The sequence below is a fragment of the Cololabis saira genome, chromosome 5 (genome assembly GCF_033807715.1).
Source record: "Cololabis saira isolate AMF1-May2022 chromosome 5, fColSai1.1, whole genome shotgun sequence".
In the NCBI taxonomy this organism is placed as follows: Eukaryota; Metazoa; Chordata; class Actinopteri; order Beloniformes; family Belonidae; genus Cololabis; species Cololabis saira.
The window spans coordinates 47,472,490-47,492,678 of record NC_084591.1 but is presented as its reverse complement, the minus strand read 5'-3'; the positions used below and the strand labels follow the sequence as shown (position 1 = coordinate 47,492,678).

At 42.5% G+C, this 20,189-nt stretch overlaps 1 protein-coding gene across 1 annotated transcript in view; it reads left to right on the top strand.

Moving 5' to 3' along the window:
- The window catches only part of necab2 (N-terminal EF-hand calcium binding protein 2), a 236,510-nt gene that overhangs the window by 921 nt on the left and 215,400 nt on the right, over window positions 1–20,189 (top strand). The window contains exon 2 of the mRNA XM_061722310.1: window positions 8,893–8,917. Coding sequence (XP_061578294.1) covers window positions 8,893–8,917 — 25 coding nt within the window. The remainder of the gene's footprint in view (window positions 1–8,892; window positions 8,918–20,189) is intronic.

The window sequence follows — 20,189 nt, the reverse complement described above, 5'->3', positions numbered from 1 at the left end:
TTTTTTTTTTTTTATTGAGGCCAGTGGGGTGGCCAGTAAATTTGCAAGGGGGGGAGGGGGGGGGGGGGGGGGGGGGGGGGCATGGCCACCCCTGGCACCCCCCTGCTGGCGCCGACTAAAACAAATTCAAGAATATTCAATTCAAAAAAAAAAAAGCTCCCGTTTTGCGAAGGCTTTGCCTCAGGGGCGCTGGATTCATTTCAGAAGTGCGGGGGCCAAAAAGTGTGTGTGTGTGTTGTGTGTGTGTGTGTGTGTGTGTGTGTGTGTGTGTGTGTGTGTGTGTGTGTGTGTGTGTGTGTGTGTGTGTGTGTGTGTGTGTGTGTGTGTGTGTGTGTGTGTGTGTGTGTGGCGGTATATAGACCTCCCTTAACTTATGTGAAGTAACTATAGCTTGTTTGCACCACAGGGTGGCGCTATAACAGATCTAAAGAGAGACAGAAATGACTTTTCAGTCGCCTCTCCGCCGTCGTCCAGTTCAGCACCGCGGACAGCTCCGTGCTGCTGGCGCTGTCCGCGGTGCTGAAAGGGAACGTTGTTGCAGAGAAACCCTGGTAAGACAATAAACTACACAACATTTAGAGTAGGCTAGTTACCAAAACCCTCATTAACATTAAGGCATTTTGCTTTGCAAATAAATGAATCTATTCAAACGAGATATTTGCAAAACTATGGCCCCCTGCCCCCCAAATTCAGGCGCCACTGCTTTTCCTGCTTTTCCTGCTTGGTGGGGAAACCTCGCCCAGTCCGCACGTCAATCACTGTTATTGACGTCCTGTCCAAGACTTAAACGTCATACGTTGTAGCTACTTCAGAAACATATTGATCATATAAATAAAATATCCTTCTTAAACCACGCACGAATTGAACACAGGCTCTGTTCTCAACACTTTAATAATTAAATAACGCGTCATTTTAACTCCTGCTTCCACGTATAAGCTGAATTCAACCAAATGTAGCCGACAGTACTTCATTGTGTTTATTATGGGCATGCCAAGTAGTGGCATGAGCATATTGCAATCGTCCAGAATGGCCCAAAGGGCAATGTTGCTAGCATTTTGCTAACAAGCTAAAGTCGCAAAAGTCCCCCATCACACCAGCGGGTGTGCAGCATGACCCCGCTCTGATGTGGGAAAAAAAAATCCCCAAAAAATAAAACACCCCCGAAAAAATGAGGAAAAACATGAAAATGAAGGCGATATAATGGTATACAGAAAAGGTTTCCCTTTTCTTATTATTCCGCACTTTTTTTCGTCTGTTAATACGGCCCGAAATGCAACGTGCACCCATGCATGACATACATCGTTGGATGCGTCTCCATCGTGCCTCGATGGGCATTACTTTTCTCAGTAATAGGGGTTACCGTGGCAACGCTAGATGCCAAAAAGCAAAAAAAAGGCAGAAATTCAGACGCTTATTGCTCGGCCGAACTTTATCGTAGAGACATCGTTGAAACTTTCAGACACTCGGCCCGATTGGCACTAACGGACCGTACAACCTCATTATGCCAATTATTACAGTTTTTGCGATATTTAACTTTCAATTAAAAAAAAAAATCCATTTTAATTTGAACGCTTGTTGCTAGGCAACGGTTCATCGTACAGACATCATTATAACATTGACCAACCCGGGACGCGTTGTACTACATCATATTTTAGTCTCATCATTCTAGCTATTACGGTTTTTGAGATATTCAACAATGCTAATTTTGATGCTAACAGAATTTTGGACGCTTGCTGCGCGGCAACGCAGTATCGTAGAGACTTGGTTCCAACGTTAAAAGACTCGGGTTGCTGTGGACTACAACATACTGAGGTCTGATTACGCTGTCGTTTACAGCTTTTGAGATATTGAAGCCAAATTGTCCCATTCTATCCTATGGGGCTTGTTACCATGGCAACAAAAACCTATGCATTTGTATGGGGGAGCATGTGAATAAACAATCTGTTAATGCTGCTCGGACCGCAATGTGCACCCATGCATGGCATACATCGTTGGATGCGTCTCCATCGTGCCTCGATGGGCATTACTTTTTTCAGTCAAAAGTGTTACCGTGGCAACGCTAGATGCCAAAAAGCAAAAAAAAAGGCGAAAATTCGGACGTTTATTGCTCGGCCAAACTTTATCGTAGAGACATCGTTCAAACTTTCAAACACTAGGCCCAATTGACACTAACGGACTGTACAAACTCATTATGCCAATTATTAAAATTTTTGCGATATTGACCTTTCATTCTTTTTAAATTTCCGTTTGACTTTGGACGCTGGTTGCTAGGCAACAGGTTATCGTAGAGATATCGTACAAATGTTTCCCAACTCGGCACGCTGTGGACTTCAACATATTCAAATTTCATGAAGCTGCGATTAAAGGAAATTTTAAGTCAAAATCCAGGCCAAATGGCCCCATTCATTCGGATGGAGTTTTTTACCATGGTGAAAAAAAAACCTATCCGTTAACGTAGCCTAAACCGGAAAGTGCATCCATGCATGGCATACATCGATAGATGCGTCTCCATCGTGCCTTGATGGACATTACTTTTCTCAGTCAAAAGCGTTACCGTGGGAAACGCTAGACGCCAAATAGCGCGCCCCATTAATAACTATAGGGAGCACAGGAATGAATTAAATGCAACCCTAAACACCTCAAACTGACATAGAACCACACCGAACACAACCACTAAAGCCCCAAACCAAAGCAGAAAGAGGGGACGAAATGGCATTCGGGCATGCCCATATCAAAATTTCCTGAAATTTTCTAGTTGTGTTTATTGTCCAGCTGATAAATGTGTAGCCCTATATGACTTATAGTGCTTAATAAATTCGGTCAGCTCATCAACACTAATCACTTTTTCATCGTTCCCCTTTCCAAACGTCCCCATGGAGATCTGCTGTTTTAATCTGTTTTAATGATGTAAAGAAGTGGATCAGCTTCTGCCTGACCACCTAAAAAGACTCACATCACCGCCAGAGGGGCCTGTTCACATTCATTTATAAACTTCCAATTGACAAGGAATGAACGTTTCTGGGCCACTTACAAAGATAGCAACAAACACACACACACGCACGCACGCACGCACGCACGCACGCACGCACGCACGCACGCACGCACGCACGCACGCACGCACGCACGCACGCACGCACGCACGCACGCACAGTACTGGAGTTGAGGGGGGATGCAATAAAAATGGTCCAAATCATCCCCCCTGTAAAACTGCCATCCCCCCTTTCCATCCCTTATGTCAGGGGTCACCAATCCTGGTCCTCGAGGGCCGGGTTCCCTGCAGGTTTTAGATGTTTCCCTGCTTCATTGCACCATGATATAAGTGACTGTGTCAGTAACAGAACTGTGCAGCCCTGGATGACAAGCTGATGATGAGGATTAATTACAATCAGGTGTGTTAAAGCAGGGAAACATCTAAAACCTGCAATACACCGGCCCTCGAGGACCAGGATTGGTGACCCCTGCCTTATGTCATTTCATCAATGAATGTGGTTTTACTGCTATTTCAACATTTAGAGTCATCACCAGAAAAATAACACCAGAAAAATAACTTATTTGACAATTTTCACCTGTTTCAAGTAGATTTTCACTTGAAATAAGTAGAAGAATCTGATTTATCTTCTCATTACAAGCAAAAAAATCTTGTTCCACTGGCAGATTTTTCTACTTATTTCAAGTGAAAATCTACTTGAAACAGGTGAAAATTGTTTTTTCCAGTGATGAGTCTTGTTTTAAGTGTAATGAGATTTTTTTACTAAAATGAGACATTTTAACTAGAAATAAGACAAATATTATTGTTAAGATTGTGAGTTTTTGCAGTGATCCATGTTACTTATCCTGTGAAGGACAGAGTCATATTGATAAGTTCAGAAAAGTGTTTTTTATTGTTGTGTTTTGATGTATTTGATGTAAGCCCAGTGGATATTTAAAGCTTACAGAAGGCTGCATTTAACTGCTGCTATGTCATTCCTGCAGTATTTCTGCAGGTGTTTTGGTCACTGCTATTATTTGTAATATATTATATTATTTGTAATCAGCACAAATTATCTGTCCCCATATGATTAAATCCACCATCCCCCTTGATTTTTTTTTACAACTCGAGTACTGCACACACACACACACACACACACACACACACACACACACACACACACACACACACACACACACACACACACACACACACACACACACACACACACACACACACACACACACACACACACAGCCACATGTGGTGCTGCTGTTCCTCCTTTAACAGAACTGCATTTCAGTCCAACACTTCTCATCTCCTTCTCTCATAGGAGCAGAGATTGTTTTTTTTATTTCTTTCTTTACCTGGGGCTCAAGAGGATGACAGTTTTACTTTCATCTCGCTGTACTTGTCAAGAAAAACGGTCCAGTTCTGCTGTTTCACTGACTTTCATGAAGCTAAAATGTTAATAGTTTTGCCATTTCCCGATATAACTGAGCCCATCATTATCATGGAGGTATAGAAATGTGCACAGTGGGGGGTTATTTATGTGCTCAGACGATGTGCAGTGTTATCCTCATTAGACCCTCTGCTTGCTCGCTTCTCTTGGTTTTCTGCTCTGGTTTTCTTCGCCTTAACCCCTCTCACCTTTCTCACCCTTATTTAAACTCCTTTCATCTCCTGTCCTCTCCTCACCTCCTCCTGATTCATTTCATCCTCCTTCTCCCTCTCCTCCCTCTTCAGTAGAATCCATTCTTAATAAGGTTAGATGGATGCAATTCTCTCCCTCTTTGTGGAGCCGTTTCCATTTTCTTCAATCTTTTCAGTTTCTTCTTTCTTCTCGTCTCCTGTTACTCTGTTTTTCTGTCATAACTCTTTGCAAACCCAGGGTTTCGTGATCGGTACCACAGCTCAACTCGCCAGTCAAAAGTTTCATTTTGACTAGGGATGACTAGGGATGCCCCGATACCATTTTTTTCACACCAAGTATTTTCATTTGTGTACTTGCCGATACCGAGTACCGATACGATACTTCTACCACAAAAATAACTAGGCTAAAAATGCAATGAAAAATGAAATGAATTGGAAGACAGGTTTTATTTACAACAGATAAATTCAATAAAAATGAAAGCTGCAATCAGCGATGAACGGTCCTCCACCCTTGTGCACTTTCAGGCTGCAGTGGAAGCTTGTATGACTTGATGTAGATTCTTCAGGCCTGGACATTTAGTGAATGACACCACCAACAACTCTCTATATCAAACCATTCAAAAGTTATGGCAGAAAGTAGGATCTATGAAATATGGACCAATCAGATGAAGCCACGGTAACGCTTTTGAAAGAGAAAAGTAATGCGTGTCGTCGCAGGATGGAGACGCACATTTTGATGTAAAACACATCAAAATGTGTTTTCATTCAGAATTCACAGTATTTTATTCAAACATGCTCTGAGAGGCAACTGTAGGTTTCCCTGTCCCATTTTAACTTAACATAATTAGGGCCCGAGCACTGACAGTGCGAAGGCCCTATTGTATCTGTAGGAATTTTTGTTTATCTTGTTTTTTTTCCGACGAAAGGAGGGCCTTTTTTTCCCCCTAAACGTGCCACAAAAGTCACAAAATTTTGCACCAAGCCAGGCCTGGCGAAAAATGTGATATTTAATGGGTTGCATTAATGGGCGTGGCCTAACGGCTCAACAGCGCCCCCTAGAAAACTTTGTGCCTCAAGCCCCACAATACGGTTTGACGTACATGCACGAAAATCGGTACACACCTGTATCATGTTGCAACTTAAAGAAAAGTCTCTTGGCACCATGGCTGAAGCCGAACAGGAAGTCAGCCATTTTGAATGAATCGTGTCATTTTGGCAAAATTTATGCCATTTCCTCGGCCGCTTCTTTGCCCGAACCGTAACGTGCACCCAGGTGTGTTATACATCAAAATGTGCGTCTCCATCCTGCGACAACGTGCATTACTTTTCTCAGTCAAAAGCGTTACCGTGGCGACGCTAGACGCCAAAAAGCACGCCCCCCTTCATGTGATTGGTCCATATTTGATAGTTCCTACTTTCTGCCATAACTTTTGAATGGTTTTGAGTCCTTGACCTTTATTGGTGGAAATTGCACGCGCGGCGGCCCGTTCATCGCTGCTTGCAGCTTTAATTGGTATTTACTGTTTTAGCCTCCCGAAGACCCCTGTAAAGTCTAGAGATGACTTTAAGCCCTGAGTCGTCACTGTAAGCACTCATAAATACTTTTAATAAGCTATTATCAATTGCTTTCTGGCCTTTTACCATAATATTGTTTATGTGATGGTGCACCTGAAAAAATCTAAAAACAATCATTATTATTTAAACCATGTAGTCTTTTCAACGTCTGGAAGCTCTTTAGTGTTGCCTGGTTGAAGAATGTGCAGTATGAGGAGAGTTCTGTTTAGCCATCTCTTATAGGTGCCATCCATTTGATTTGGAACAAAATCAACATCATAACAACAAGATCTTTACCTGCTCGAGCATTCCCAGCTATAACAGTTAACCATGTTCTCAGAGACAAGTTCATCGTCAAATCACTCTCCCACGATCATCCTTTAACCCTTGTGCTGTCTTTGGGTCAAGGGAGGAGGAAGGGAGGAAGGAAAGAAGGGAGGAAGGAAGGAAGGAAGGAAGGAAGGAAGGAAGGAAGGAAGGAAGGAAGGAAGGAAGGAAGGAAGGAAGGAAGGAAGGAAGGAAGGAAGGAAGGAAGGAAGGAAGGGAGATGAAAGGGAGAAAAGAGGAAGGGAAGAAGGAAGGAAGGGAGGAAGGAAGGAAGGAAGGAAGGAAGGAAGGAAGGAAGGAAGGAAGGAAGGAAGGAAGGAAGGAAGGAAGGAAGGAAGGAAGGAAGGAAGGAAGGAAGATGGAAGGGAGAAAAGAGGAAGTGAAGAAGGAAGGAAATAAGGGAGGAAGAAGGAAGGAAGGAAGGAAGGAAGGAAGGAAGGAAGGAAGGAAGGAAGGAAGGAAGGAAGGAAGGAAGGAAGGAAGGAAGGTGGAAGGGAGAAGGAAGGGAGAAAACAAGGAAAGAAGAAGGGGGAGAAAAGAAGGAAGACATGAAGGAAGGAAAGAAGGAAGGAAGGAAGGAAGGAAGGAAGGAAGGAAGGAAGGAAGGAAGGAAGGAAGGAAGGAAGGAAGGAAGGAAGGAAGGAAGGAAGGAAGGAAGGAAGGAAGGAAGGAAGGAAGGAAGGAAGAAAAGAGGAAGGGAAGAAGGAGAAGGAGAATGAGGTGATTTTGACCCAAAGACAGTACACGAGTTAAAGTAGTGATTATTCTCTGAACAGGTCGTATTTGATGCCGTATGAGTTCGTTAAAGTCTCCCTTCTTCGTCTTTTCATTTCATCTCCAAGTCATCTTGTCAGAGCCACAGCTCATCATCGCGCTGCTTTCTGACTCCCCTCAACACAAACACTTGAGATCAGACTGAGATGTCGGTGAAAGTCCTGACACTTTCTGTCCCCCGGGGGACAGAGCGATCACTGGAGCTGTAAAGTAGCTCCAAATGGTGCACACACACACACACACACACACACACACACACACACACACACACACACACACACACACACACACACACACACACACACACACACACACACACACACACACACACACACACACACACACACACACACACACACACACACACACACAACAGCTATCAGTCAGCTCAATCAGTGACTTTCAATCTTTCTCCATCCTCTTTCACGACGGCAGACTTTTATCCCTCTCAATAAGCTTTAGAGACGCGCTGCTGCATCTGAGCCAGTCTAAGGTGCTTTCAGGCCTGTGGCCCGTTTGTTTTGTTCCGATTCAGGGGCTAAATCAATCCGTGTATCATTCGTATCATTCAGAATCTTCTGACGCTCATTTCTGAGCATTGCAGGAGACACATCTGCTGCAACGTGCAGGAAATGTGTTTGTGCGTCAAACCGCTGTGGAACAAGTCCTTAATCAATCTTTAAAAAATAATCCTTAATCTGTTGTTCCAACACCGCCATGGTAGCCTTGGTTACCCGAACTGCCGCGTACCATGGATGTAGGACATTTCCGGGTCACGTAAACCCAACCAATTAAATATTAAAATCAAATTCAGTCCTGTGGCCCGTTTTTCTATTTCGTATTTTTGATCTGTGCCTAAAATTGAAATATGAAAAACCAGACGTTTTTCCGTTTTTTGTGTTATAATAAAAAACTAAAAACTAAATAACCAGTAACTTTTTCATGTTTTGGTTTTTGATTGCCAATTGAAAATGGAAAGAACGAATGATACACGGATTTAAATCGATACAGTTTAATTTTTCGTTTGTGGCAACAAACCGTCTGTAGCGGTTCAAAGCTGATAACAAATGCCATGAACCAACTGCTCTCTCATTGGTCAGAAATGAACGTGGAAGGAGTTTCCTCTTCCGTACCCCGGGAAAAACAACAAGCCCCTTTCACAGAGAGGGGCAAAGCGCAGACCGCCACCGGCTTTCCCATTCATTGTGTATGTGCTACCGCAGCGCAAGAGCGGACCTACCTTAAGCTATAATAACACATTTTACTAAACTGGATGTAGTTTTTGGTCATAGATTATGTTTTAGCAGTCCCGGTGTCATGTGCAGCTTGCTAGAAATTAGATATGTGATGGAGAATTACACAACATGGAAATGTAACCAACCATAAATGTGATGGTTTTAACCAAGATTATGCAGAAGGGTGCGTTTGCAGCTATACATTCCCTGTTGTAGCCTAATCTGTACGTATCCCGTTTTCATAATGTCCAGGTTTGAAGATTCCTGGAATCTTTCAGCAACTAGCTTTGAACTGAAGATTTGATGTGACGGTTTTTATGTCCATTTATGCCTCCTGCAGCAGATCCTCTCACTGATCACTGTCTCCTTCTGTGTTTACAGATCTTCAGGAGAGCCGACAAAGACGGTAAGTGGAGTTCTTTTCTTGCTCAATAGACCTCTAAAGAAATAAAGATAAATGACAGCTGACAACGTCAGATTGTCTGTTTTCATTTAGATGGGATGGTGTTATGAGGTTTCACACGTTGTTTGCTGGGTTCATGAACTCAGATCCATGTTTCCAGTCAATGAAATTGAACAAACAAATCAAATAAAACAAATAATTACAGAAAAATCCTTCCAAACATTATATAATCTTTATTTGTGTTCTTCTTTTGTTTTTTCAGAATTTTATGGCCTATACATATATATATGTATATATATGTATATATATATATATATATATATATATATATATATATATATATATATATATATATACACACACACACACACACACACACACACACACACACACACACACACACACACACACACACACACAGGACTGTGTCGGAAAATTAGAATATTGTGATAAAGTTCTTTATTTTCTGTAATGCAATTAAAAAAACAAAATCAAAAAAAATTAAAAAAATTAATCTTAAACTGTAAGCCGTAATCAGCAATATTAAAATAATAAAAGGCTTGCAATATTTCAGTTGATTTGTAATGAATCCAGAATGTATGACATTTTTGTTTTTTTAATTGCATTACAGAAAATAAAGAACTTTATCACAATATTCTAATTTTCTGAGACAGTCCTGTATTTGTATATTATATACTGTATATATATATATATATATATATATATATATATATATATATATATATATATATATATATTAGGGCTGCAACTAATGATTATTCTGATAGTCGATCAGTCATCGATTATTGAAACGATTAGTCGACTAGTCGGTTTATGACTCTCATAATTATTAAATGGATCTTATTTAGCTCTCAGCTTTTAAATTTTACATGTGGTTGTTTAAATGATGTGCCAATTATAAATGAAAGACATGAAAGATGGACACTTCATTCAAAAATGAATCTTTTAATGAACTTTCCTGCCAGTCCCCTGGTGTTGCATGGGCCGTTATATTATTTACTGTACAGTGAGGCGTCAACAAGGGAGGGTGACGCCTCACTCTGCTGAAAATCACGCATGGTGGCAGTAGCGGTTGAACACTATTGAATTTCTTAGGAAAGAAAATAAGGAAGGAGAAGCCTCACTCTGTTCATTTTTTTCTTTGCCGACAAGTTGACAATTTAATTTGTTTACTATTTGTATTACATTGAGTAATTGTTGCACCCTATATATACATCTCCTATGCTCTGTGCTTGTTCATAGCTTCTGGTTGGTGTGTTGGGGTAGACCGTTAGCTTTGGGTTGTTTCATTGACAGTTCCGTTTCAGACAACAATCTCCTCCTGACACACATTTCGGCCCTTTGGTTTCCAAACAATCCTGCTTCTGCACGGGCATGACATTGTTGTTTTTGATGCTTGGCGTTGAGCAGAAATGTGTTGAACGCTGCACGTCTCTGCTGTCCGAGCAGCTGCTGGATTCTCAGCTGGTTGGGACATTGGATGTTATTTCAGAGGGAAGCATTCTCATTTCTGCGCAGTGTTGTCATTAAGGAGTTTGTTATTTACACTCTGGCATCTGCCGTTATGTCCCCCACTTCATCTCTCCCCATTCTTCTCTCTCTTCCTATTCTGCCCATCTTCCTGCACCTCACAGAGAAGAATCTCACTAATGAGGAAACTGCATAAAACACTTACTCTTCTTCATAGCAGGCAGATGGTCGTTTGCTCTTCCTGTGTGTTCCATCCATGCCGACTACTCGTTTGCTGTCTCTCCAGCACAGCTAGAGTCCCAACGTTGATCTCTGTGCACTACTAAGAGCATTTCACTGGTCGTTTGCTCGTCATCCATCCCAGCATATTTGCTCTGTTGAAGTCCAGTCAACAGAAGCGGTTTTCACCGGTGATGTAACGTGCTGTCATTGACTACGTTTACATGCAGTCAAAATTCTGGTTTTTGCTAATATTCCGGTTACTGAAACATTCAGAATATTCCGTTTACATGGTAATGAATCATTTGGGATATCTGGATCAAACCAGCGACGCACGGAGAACATCATGACGCAATTCCCGTCATTTCCGCTTATTCTTCCTGTATCCAAATTCAAAACAAATGCTGCTTCATGCAACTTTTCTCTCACCTTCTTGTAAATCTTCTATCCCGGTACTTTCTACCGTCTACAAATGCAGAAATGTTCATATCCTTCATTACATTTATGAAGTGATTAGTCTCCTCCTGGTCTTGTTTCTCCGTGTTTATAAGAACTTCCTGGACTCAAAAGACCAGGATTCCTTGTGAACAGAACATGAGCAGAAAACAAATTCCTGTTCCATTTGATGGGGATATTCCGTTTGGCGTTTACATGACCCAATATTCAGGTTTTAAAAGGGTTATTGATGCATGGAAACACAGTCATTGAGGAGTTTGTTTTTTACGCTCTGGCATCCGCCGTTATGTCCCCCACTTCATCTCTCCCCATTCTTCTCTCTCTTCCTATTCTGCCCATCTTCCTGCACCTCACAGAGAAGAATCTCACTAATGAGGAAACTGCATAAAACACTTACTCTTCTTCATAGCAGGCAGATGGTCGTTTGCTCTTCCTGTGTGTTCCATCCATGCCGACTACTCGTTTGCTGTCTCTCCAGCACAGCTAGAGTCCCAACGTTGATCTCTGTGCACTACTAAGAGCATTTCACTGGTCGTTTGCTCGTCATCCATCCCAGCATATTTGCTCTGTGGAAGTCCAGTCAACAGAAGCGGTTTTCACCGGTGATGTAACGTGCTGTCATTGTTGTGGATGACATTCCCCTCTTGCTTGGGCTTTGAAGCGATTGTGCAATTACAACGGAGTGCAACATCAGCTGACATTTTAAATGCTTGCACCACCTAATTACAGATTACTCTGATGTAGAACATCAAACTGTTGAACTGTGGGAAACTTTGGAAAACAAAAACAAAACGTCTCTCGGTCTTTCCCGGCTGCTTGATCCCAGCTCCAAACTGTTTTAAAAGAGGCAGAAATTAGCGTGTGTTTTGGTACGTTTGTGCCTCCCCAAGAGAAAAAAGAGATTCAGCGAGCAACAAAAGATTGCCATTATGAAGAAAGCTCATTTGATGTAAAGATGGCAGGCTGCAGAAGGAACCAGTGAGCTGAAGAAGAGCTATTTTTATCCTCCCCCATCTCTCCAGGGAGAATAGCAGGGAACTGTTTTAATGAGTGAGAGTAAGAGAAGCTAACTTGGAGAGGAGCGTATAAAGAAAAGTGGAGAGGGGGTTGGCGGAGGGAGAATCAAGAGTTGGGTAAGTCTGAAAAAGAGGGGAGGTAAGGAAAAGGTGAGTAGCTGAGATAATAGGAAGAGGAGCAAGGTGCCCCGGTGTCATATATCTCAGTGGTCTCCAACCTTTTCTGAACCGCGGACCGGTTTAATGTCTGACAATATTTTCACAGCCCAATCTAAAGGTGTAGCTGATAAAAACAAAAAAAAATGACAAGATCGGCATTAAAAACTGTGGGATTTTCTCTATAATAATAATAATAATAATAATAATAATAATAATAATAATAATAATAATAATAATAATAATAATAATAATAATAATAATAATAATAATGATGATAATAATGATGATAATAATAATAATAAAACATAATTTTTGAAAAAAAAATAAAATAAAAATGGAAATTGTAACTTACCTTTAATATGAATATTTCTATAAATGTGTTTTTATGTTTGTTTTCTCATTAACGTTATTTAAAGCCAGGCTTTTATTTTATTTGTTATATATTAAAGGTATTGTGACATCATTTTTAACATGCTTTTAACACTATTAAAAGTCTTGGCCAACATCCCTCAAATGTGTCTAAAAGAGTGTAACAAGAAAAACTTCACTCTAGTACTCCATTCTGTCCTTTTTATGACAGTGTTTTTTTGCGCCGTGAAAAACGCTTCCTTTTTCCCCTTCCTTGTCAATCATTGCGCCGCTCCTCCTCCAAACCTCCTCCAACCAACCGCTACACACTTCTACGCCGTGGGCTCTGCGTCGGTGTAACGCGGAACCATAAATCAGCCTTTATGGTGCGCTGGAGAGGAGAGGAGACAGGGAGCTGGGTGGAGGGGGCGGTGATTTAGCGGGTCTATACGTAACGGCCCGCCACCAAACCACATGAGCCGTTTTTGCACAGTTATGTGGAAAATCCCAGAAAGCACACAATACACTGAATGTTAAAAGTTCGTTGTTTTTTGGGTGTAATTGATGTCAAGACACCCAACAAAACACAAAAAATCAAGAAAAATGTGTTTTTCATGTCACAATACCTTTAAGGAGACCAATATTTAGTGCTTTTATTTTGAAGGCGTCTCGCCGAGACCTTGTAAACATCCGGCGCTTCGGACTTTAATGGTAAAAGTTTAACGGCAGTAGAAAGTGTGCCTTCTAAGTGTCTAAAGTGCTAAAGTGGAGCCTAACTGACACAAAAAACACCTGCTGATAAGGATTTGTTTTCTTTGCAAATTTTATGCCGTATTTATGTCCAGCTTGAGTTTGGTTGCCATGGTTACTGTCATGTATTGAGGTTAACGGTAGCCGAGCGAGCAGCTGCATCGGTCTGTATTTAAGTTAAATGAAACTTATATGAATGTAGAAAGACTAACTCTAGTTCATTTTGTTCCTTTATAGCTCTTACGGTGTGTTTGCAGTGTATTTACATCCAAGGAATAAAAACATTGTGAACCATCAGTTTGAGAGTCAGCCATCATCAGTCGGGGCTACAGAAATTATTTTTTCTTTCTGTGCGGCCCGGTACCAGATGACCCGGGGGTTGGGGACCCCTGCTATATCTGACTCAGGGATGATGATGAAGGTTTACTTGACCGAATTCTGTTGTTAGATTTACTGGATTTCAGGGCATTGAAACAGGAAGGCAAGGAGGAGGTGGGTGCTCTCCGGGACAATTTTCGACAATGGAATTCATCGTCGACAATTTTGGTTTTCGATTTTTGTCATAACGTCGACAAATCGTTGCAGCCCTACTGTCCATGAAGGGGCGCCATCACCTGGGATGGCGCAGGGACTCATGGGATGCCATATTCCTTTGGAGGTTCTTGGCCTGTGCATTTGTGAATTGGCCTGTGCATTTGTGACTATTGACACTGTTCTAGCTCCATAGTCTGTAATTTACTAATGTACAGGAAACACTTGTGCCCTTGTTAAGTACAAAGCTGGGTTTGTTTCAGCGTCTTTTCTTTGCCACAGCAGCCGTTTACTAATTGTTGTCACAGTGTTTTACATGCAGACAGAAAGCAGACAGAAAGCAGACAGAGTTTATCGAGGCTTGTATATCCCTGCTGTCAAGACATGGAATTACAGCATGACGGCAGACAGGGGGATGCAGCTGCTCCTGCTAAGTGTGACATTAGTCCAACTAACCTGCCTCGTTATGCTCAGTTTTTCTTTGTTTTCTTTGGCTGGAGCGTTGCTGCCTCCTCTGCCAGGATCCCCTCTCAATCTGTCCTGTTGCTTTGCTTCAACGTTGTGACTGGTGACTTGGTGAATTAGCAGCTAACTCACAGCTTCTCTGCTTCTGTTTCCAAACACTATTCCCAATGATTGTCAGGAACATGTGTGATCTATTGTGTTTTCCTGCCACGAAAGACAAAGTAAAAGTCAAATAAATAAATGAAGTACAACCATTGAATGTTTGATTTGACAAGGTATTTCTCATTCTTTTGACTCACATTTCTGACTTTAAAAGCCTTCATGCTGTTTTACATGAATATATGAGACCTTTTTTGTCCCACAGATGCCATTAATTGATGTGTCGCATCAAATCTTTCCTGGTTTTAGTTTGTTGAAGTTTGGCTCTGCTTTCTGCAGCGGAAAGTCATCAACACTTACTGAACTGTGTGTCTCTTTTGACACTGTGGCTTCACTGTTTTGAACTGAGATGTTCTCAGGGGCTGTTGCCTGATCTGTGACAAAAATACATAGAACAGAAAAGCTGCTTTAGAGTAGCTGCATCGTCCTGTAATGGCCAATATCTTTCACCATGCTTCATCTAACTCACAAACAAGTCATGAAAAAAATGTATATATGTGTGTATATATATATATATATATATATATATATGTGATATATTAAAAAATATATCATGTTTTGAATCAAAAATGCATATATATACAGGACTGTTACAGAAAATTAGAATATTGTGATAAAGTCCTTTATTTTCTGTAATGCAAAAATGTCATACATTCTGGATTCATTACAAATCAACTGAAATATCGCAAGCCTTTTATTATTTTAATATTGCTGATCATGGCTTACAGCTTAAGAAAACTCAAATATCAAATATATCTCAAAAAATTTGAATATTCTGGGAATCTTAATCTTAAACTGTAAACCATAATCAGCAATATTAAAATAATAAAAGGCTTGCAATATTTAAGTTGATTTGTAATGAATCCAGAATGTATGACATTTTTGTTTTTTTAATTGCATTATAGAAAATAAAGAACTTTATCACAATATTCTAATTTTCTGAGACAGTCCTGTATATGCTTTAGGTTCTTACCAACATGGTATTAACCATTAATTAATATGCAGACAACGTAAAAAAAAACAACCTAACAAGTCATGACAAGTGACTCTTGACACCGAGGAAATGGGACTGGCACAGCAGATTTAGCGCAGCTGTTTAATGCAGAAACGGAGGATTGAAGATTTCGATGGGTTTGATTAATGTAATAACTTAAATAACAATCAAACTAAGTTTTGTTCCCACTCTATTGTTAAATATGCACACTTGTATGCTTGTGTGTGTGTGTGTTGTTGTAAGGCGGTGGTGTGTGTGTGTGTTGTTGTAAAGCGTCGGTGTGTGTGTGTGTTGTTGTAAGGCGGCGGTGTGTGTGTTGTTGTAAAGCGGCGGTGTGTGTGTGTGTTGTTGTAAAGCGGCGGTGTGTGTGTGTGTTGTTGTAAGGCGGCGGTGTGTGTGTGTGTTGTTGTAAAGCGGCGGTGTGTGTGTGTGTTGTTGTAAAGCGGCGGTGTGTGTGTGTGTGTTGTTGTAAAGGGGCGGTGTGTGTGTGTGTTGTTGTAAAGCGGCGGTGTGTGTTGTTGTAAAGCGGCGGTGTGTGTGTGTGTGTTGTTGTAAAGTGGCGGTGTGTGTGTGTGTGTGTTGTTGTAAAGCGGCGGTGTGTGTGTGTTGTTGTAAAGCAGCGGTGTGTGTGTGTGTGTTGTTGTAAAGCGGCGGTGTGTGTGTGTGTTGTTGTAAAGCGGCGGTGTGTGTGTGTGTGTTGTTGTTGTAAAGTGGCGGTGTGTGTGTGTGTGTGTGTGTTGTTGTAAAGCGGCGGTGTGTGTGTGTTGTTGTAAAGCAGCGGTGTGTGTGTGTGTTGTTGTAAAGCGGTGGTGTGTGTGTGTGTGTGTGTTGTTCTAAAGCGGCGGTGTGTGTGTGTGTTGTTGTAAAGCGGTGGTGTGTGTGTGTGTGTGTTGTTGTAAAGCGGCGGTGTGTGTGTGTGTTGTTTTAAAGCAGCGGTGTGTGTTGTTGTAAAACGGCGGTGTGTGTGTGTGTTGTTGTAAAGCGGCAGTGTGTGTGTGTGTGTGTGTTGTTTTAAAGCGGCAGTGTGTGTGTGTTGTTGTAAAGCGGCGGTGTGTGTGTGTGTTGTTGTAAAGCAGCGGTGTGTGTGTGTGTTGTTGTAAAGCGGTGGTGTGTGTGTGTTGTTGTAAAGCGGCGGTGTGTGTGTTGTTGTAAAGCGGCGGTGTGTGTGTGTTGTTGTAAAGCGGCGGTGTGTGTGTTGTTGTAAGGCGGCGGTGTGTGTGTGTGTGTTGTTGTAAAGCGGCGGTGTGTGTGTTGTTGTAAGGCGGCGGTGTGTGTGTGTGTGTTGTTGTAAAGCGGCGGTGTGTGTGTGTGTGTGTTGTTGTAAAGTGGTGGTGTGTGTGTTGTTGTAAAGCGGCGGTGTGTGTGTGTGTTGTTGTAAAGCGGCGGTGTGTGTGTGTTGTTGTAAAGCAGCGGTGTGTGTGTGTGTGTTGTTGTAAGGCGGCGGTGTGTGTGTGTGTGTGTTGTTGTAAGGCGGCGGTGTGTGTGTGTGTGTGTGTGTGTGTGTGTGTGTGTTGTAAGGCGGCGGTGTGTGTGTGTTGTTGTATAGCGGCGGTGTGTGTGTGTGTTGTTGTAAAACAGCGGTGTGTGTGTGTGTGTTGTTGTAAGGCGGCGGTGTGTGTGTGTGTGTGTGTGTGTTGTTGTAAAGCGGCGGTGTGTGTGTGTGTGTGTGTTGTTGTAAGGCGGCGGTGTGTGTGTGTGTGTGTTGTTGTAAAGCAGCGGTGTGTGTGTGTGTTGTTGTAAAGCGGCGGTGTGTGTTGTTGTAAAGCGGCGGTGTGTGTGTGTGTGTTGTTGTAAAGTGGCGGTGTGTGTGTGTGTGTGTTGTTGTAAAGCGGCGGTGTGTGTGTGTTGTTGTAAAGCAGCGGTGTGTGTGTGTGTGTTGTTGTAAAGCGGCGGTGTGTGTGTGTGTTGTTGTAAAGCGGCGGTGTGTGTGTGTGTGTTGTTGTTGTAAAGTGGCGGTGTGTGTGTGTGTGTGTGTGTTGTTGTAAAGCGGCGGTGTGTGTGTGTTGTTGTAAAGCAGCGGTGTGTGTGTGTGTTGTTGTAAAGCGGTGGTGTGTGTGTGTGTGTGTGTGTTGTTCTAAAGCGGCGGTGTGTGTGTGTGTTGTTGTAAAGCGGTGGTGTGTGTGTGTGTGTGTTGTTGTAAAGCGGCGGTGTGTGTGTGTGTTGTTTTAAAGCAGCGGTGTGTGTTGTTGTAAAACGGCGGTGTGTGTGTGTGTTGTTGTAAAGCGGCAGTGTGTGTGTGTGTGTGTTGTTTTAAAGCGGCAGTGTGTGTGTGTTGTTGTAAAGCGGCGGTGTGTGTGTGTGTTGTTGTAAAGCAGCGGTGTGTGTGTGTGTTGTTGTAAAGCGGTGGTGTGTGTGTGTTGTTGTAAAGCGGCGGTGTGTGTGTTGTTGTAAAGCGGCGGTGTGTGTGTGTTGTTGTAAAGCGGCGGTGTGTGTGTTGTTGTAAGGCGGCGGTGTGTGTGTGTGTGTTGTTGTAAAGCGGCGGTGTGTGTGTTGTTGTAAGGCGGCGGTGTGTGTGTGTGTGTTGTTGTAAAGCGGCGGTGTGTGTGTGTGTGTGTGTTGTTGTAAACTGGTGGTGTGTGTGTTGTTGTAAAGCGGCGGTGTGTGTGTGTGTTGTTGTAAAGCGGCGGTGTGTGTGTGTTGTTGTAAAGCAGCGGTGTGTGTGTGTGTGTTGTTGTAAGGCGGCGGTGTGTGTGTGTGTGTGTGTGTTGTTGTAAGGCGGCGGTGTGTGTGTGTGTGTGTTGTTGTAAGGCGGCGGTGTGTGTGTGTTGTTGTATAGCGGCGGTGTGTGTGTGTGTTGTTGTAAAACAGCGGTGTGTGTGTGTGTGTTGTTGTAAGGCGGCGGTGTGTGTGTGTGTGTGTGTTGTTGTAAAGCGGCAGTGTGTGTGTGTGTGTGTGTTGTTGTAAGGCGGCGGTGTGTGTGTGTGTGTGTTGTTGTAAAGCAGCGGTGTGTGTGTGTGTTGTTGTAAGGCGGCGGTGTGTGTGTGTTGTTGTAAAGCGGCGGTGTGTGTGTGTTGTTGTAAAGCGGCGGTGTGTGTGTGTTGTTGTAAGGCGGCGGTGTGTGTGTGTGTGTGTTGTTGTAAAGCGGCGGTGTGTGTCTGTGTTGTTGTAAGGCGGCGGTGTGTGTGTGTTGTTGTAAGGTGGCGGTGTGTGTGTGTTGTTGTAAGGCGGCGGTGTGTGTTGTTGTAAAGCAGCGGTGTGTGTGTGTGTTGTTGTAAGGCGGCGGTGTGTGTGTGTTGTTGTAAAGCGGCGGTGTGTGTGTGTGTTGTTGTAAAGCGGCGGTGTGTGTGTGTGTGTTGTTGTAAAGCGGCGGTGTGTGTGTGTGTTGTTGTAAGGCGGCGGTGTGTGTGTGTGTTGTTGTAAGGCGGCACACCTTATGTGTGTGTAGACGGCGCCTTTTCCGCCGTATGTGTGTTTTAAATACATAAATGACACATAAAACTGAGGGTGCGCCTTTCCACACGGCGCGCCGTATGGTCGCGAAAATACAGTCTCTTTTAAGGTCTGTTTAAAACCAGTTTACCATATTCCATCTGTACATCTGTTTGTGCCTCCTAATCATCTCCACGTGACGGTGTACGACCAACTACATGTGGTGCCAATGGGCTCATTAGTTCCAGATAGCCAGAGGCTGCTGTTTTGTTTTTTTATTGTTCGTTTCTCCTTAATTATCTTTTCTTCCATTTATTATTTTAGAGCTGAGACACCAAATGAATTAAACTTATTTCCCTCTTTTTCACTGACAACCTTTTTAGCTTCATATTAGGTAAAATTGAGCTTCTTCTCCTGTTCCATCAATCATTTGACGAGCGAGATGAGCACATATCCTAAATTCTTTTTTCGGTCTCTATTTAGTTTTTATCTCAGCTGCACCTTTCAGACAAAAGTGAAACTGAAAGTGCTTTTGAGAATAAGACAAGACTTAAAAAAACAATAGAATTTGTGGCAAGCAGATCAAGTCAAAAGCACAGCCTGTATGAAAACATGACTGGTGTAGCCTACGGTAGCTTCCACGTGTTACTTTGTCAGTGTGGTGAAGGACTGATGTGGTGGAAAATCTGAACTGAAAGGTAAAAGGGATTGTGTGCAGATTCCCTCGTTGGCCTGTGGAAGAAAAGAGCTGGGGATTTGGATCAAAGGCTGAGAGTTAAGATGCTCTTTGAAGACGTTTTCCTCACCTGATGCTTTCTGTCCTCCGTGGGGCCAAGATCAATCCCCCCTCCCTTGGTATATTTGTATTCCAGCTGATAAAGGGAGGGTGGACGGGTGGAGTATAGATTTTGATTTTGTATTCAATATTTGACCATTTTTCAGAATTGTTTTTTTTTAGTGTTGTTATCTAACAAAAAAAAGTTATATCGCTGAGTGGGGAAAAGCAGTTAGAGACATGAAGTGAGTGGTGGTGTTCCGTGTGCCTTTTAGGACTACGCTTCCTCCAAACCGTCACCCAAATGTCTCATCAGGTTCGTTGTGTTGAAATTCTTTTGTAACATTCCTCCTCAGGGTTTCTCCTTTGCACTCAGCTTGCAAACTGCACATTTGTTGTCCTTTTCGGACATTGTAAAACTCCATACTGGCGACAGCATTTTCAGTGTTGATGTTTTGTAGAGACGGCCACGTCCCCTTAACCCTTGTACTGTCAAAATGACCTAATTCTCCTTCATTCTTTCCTCCTGCTCTCTCCTTCCTT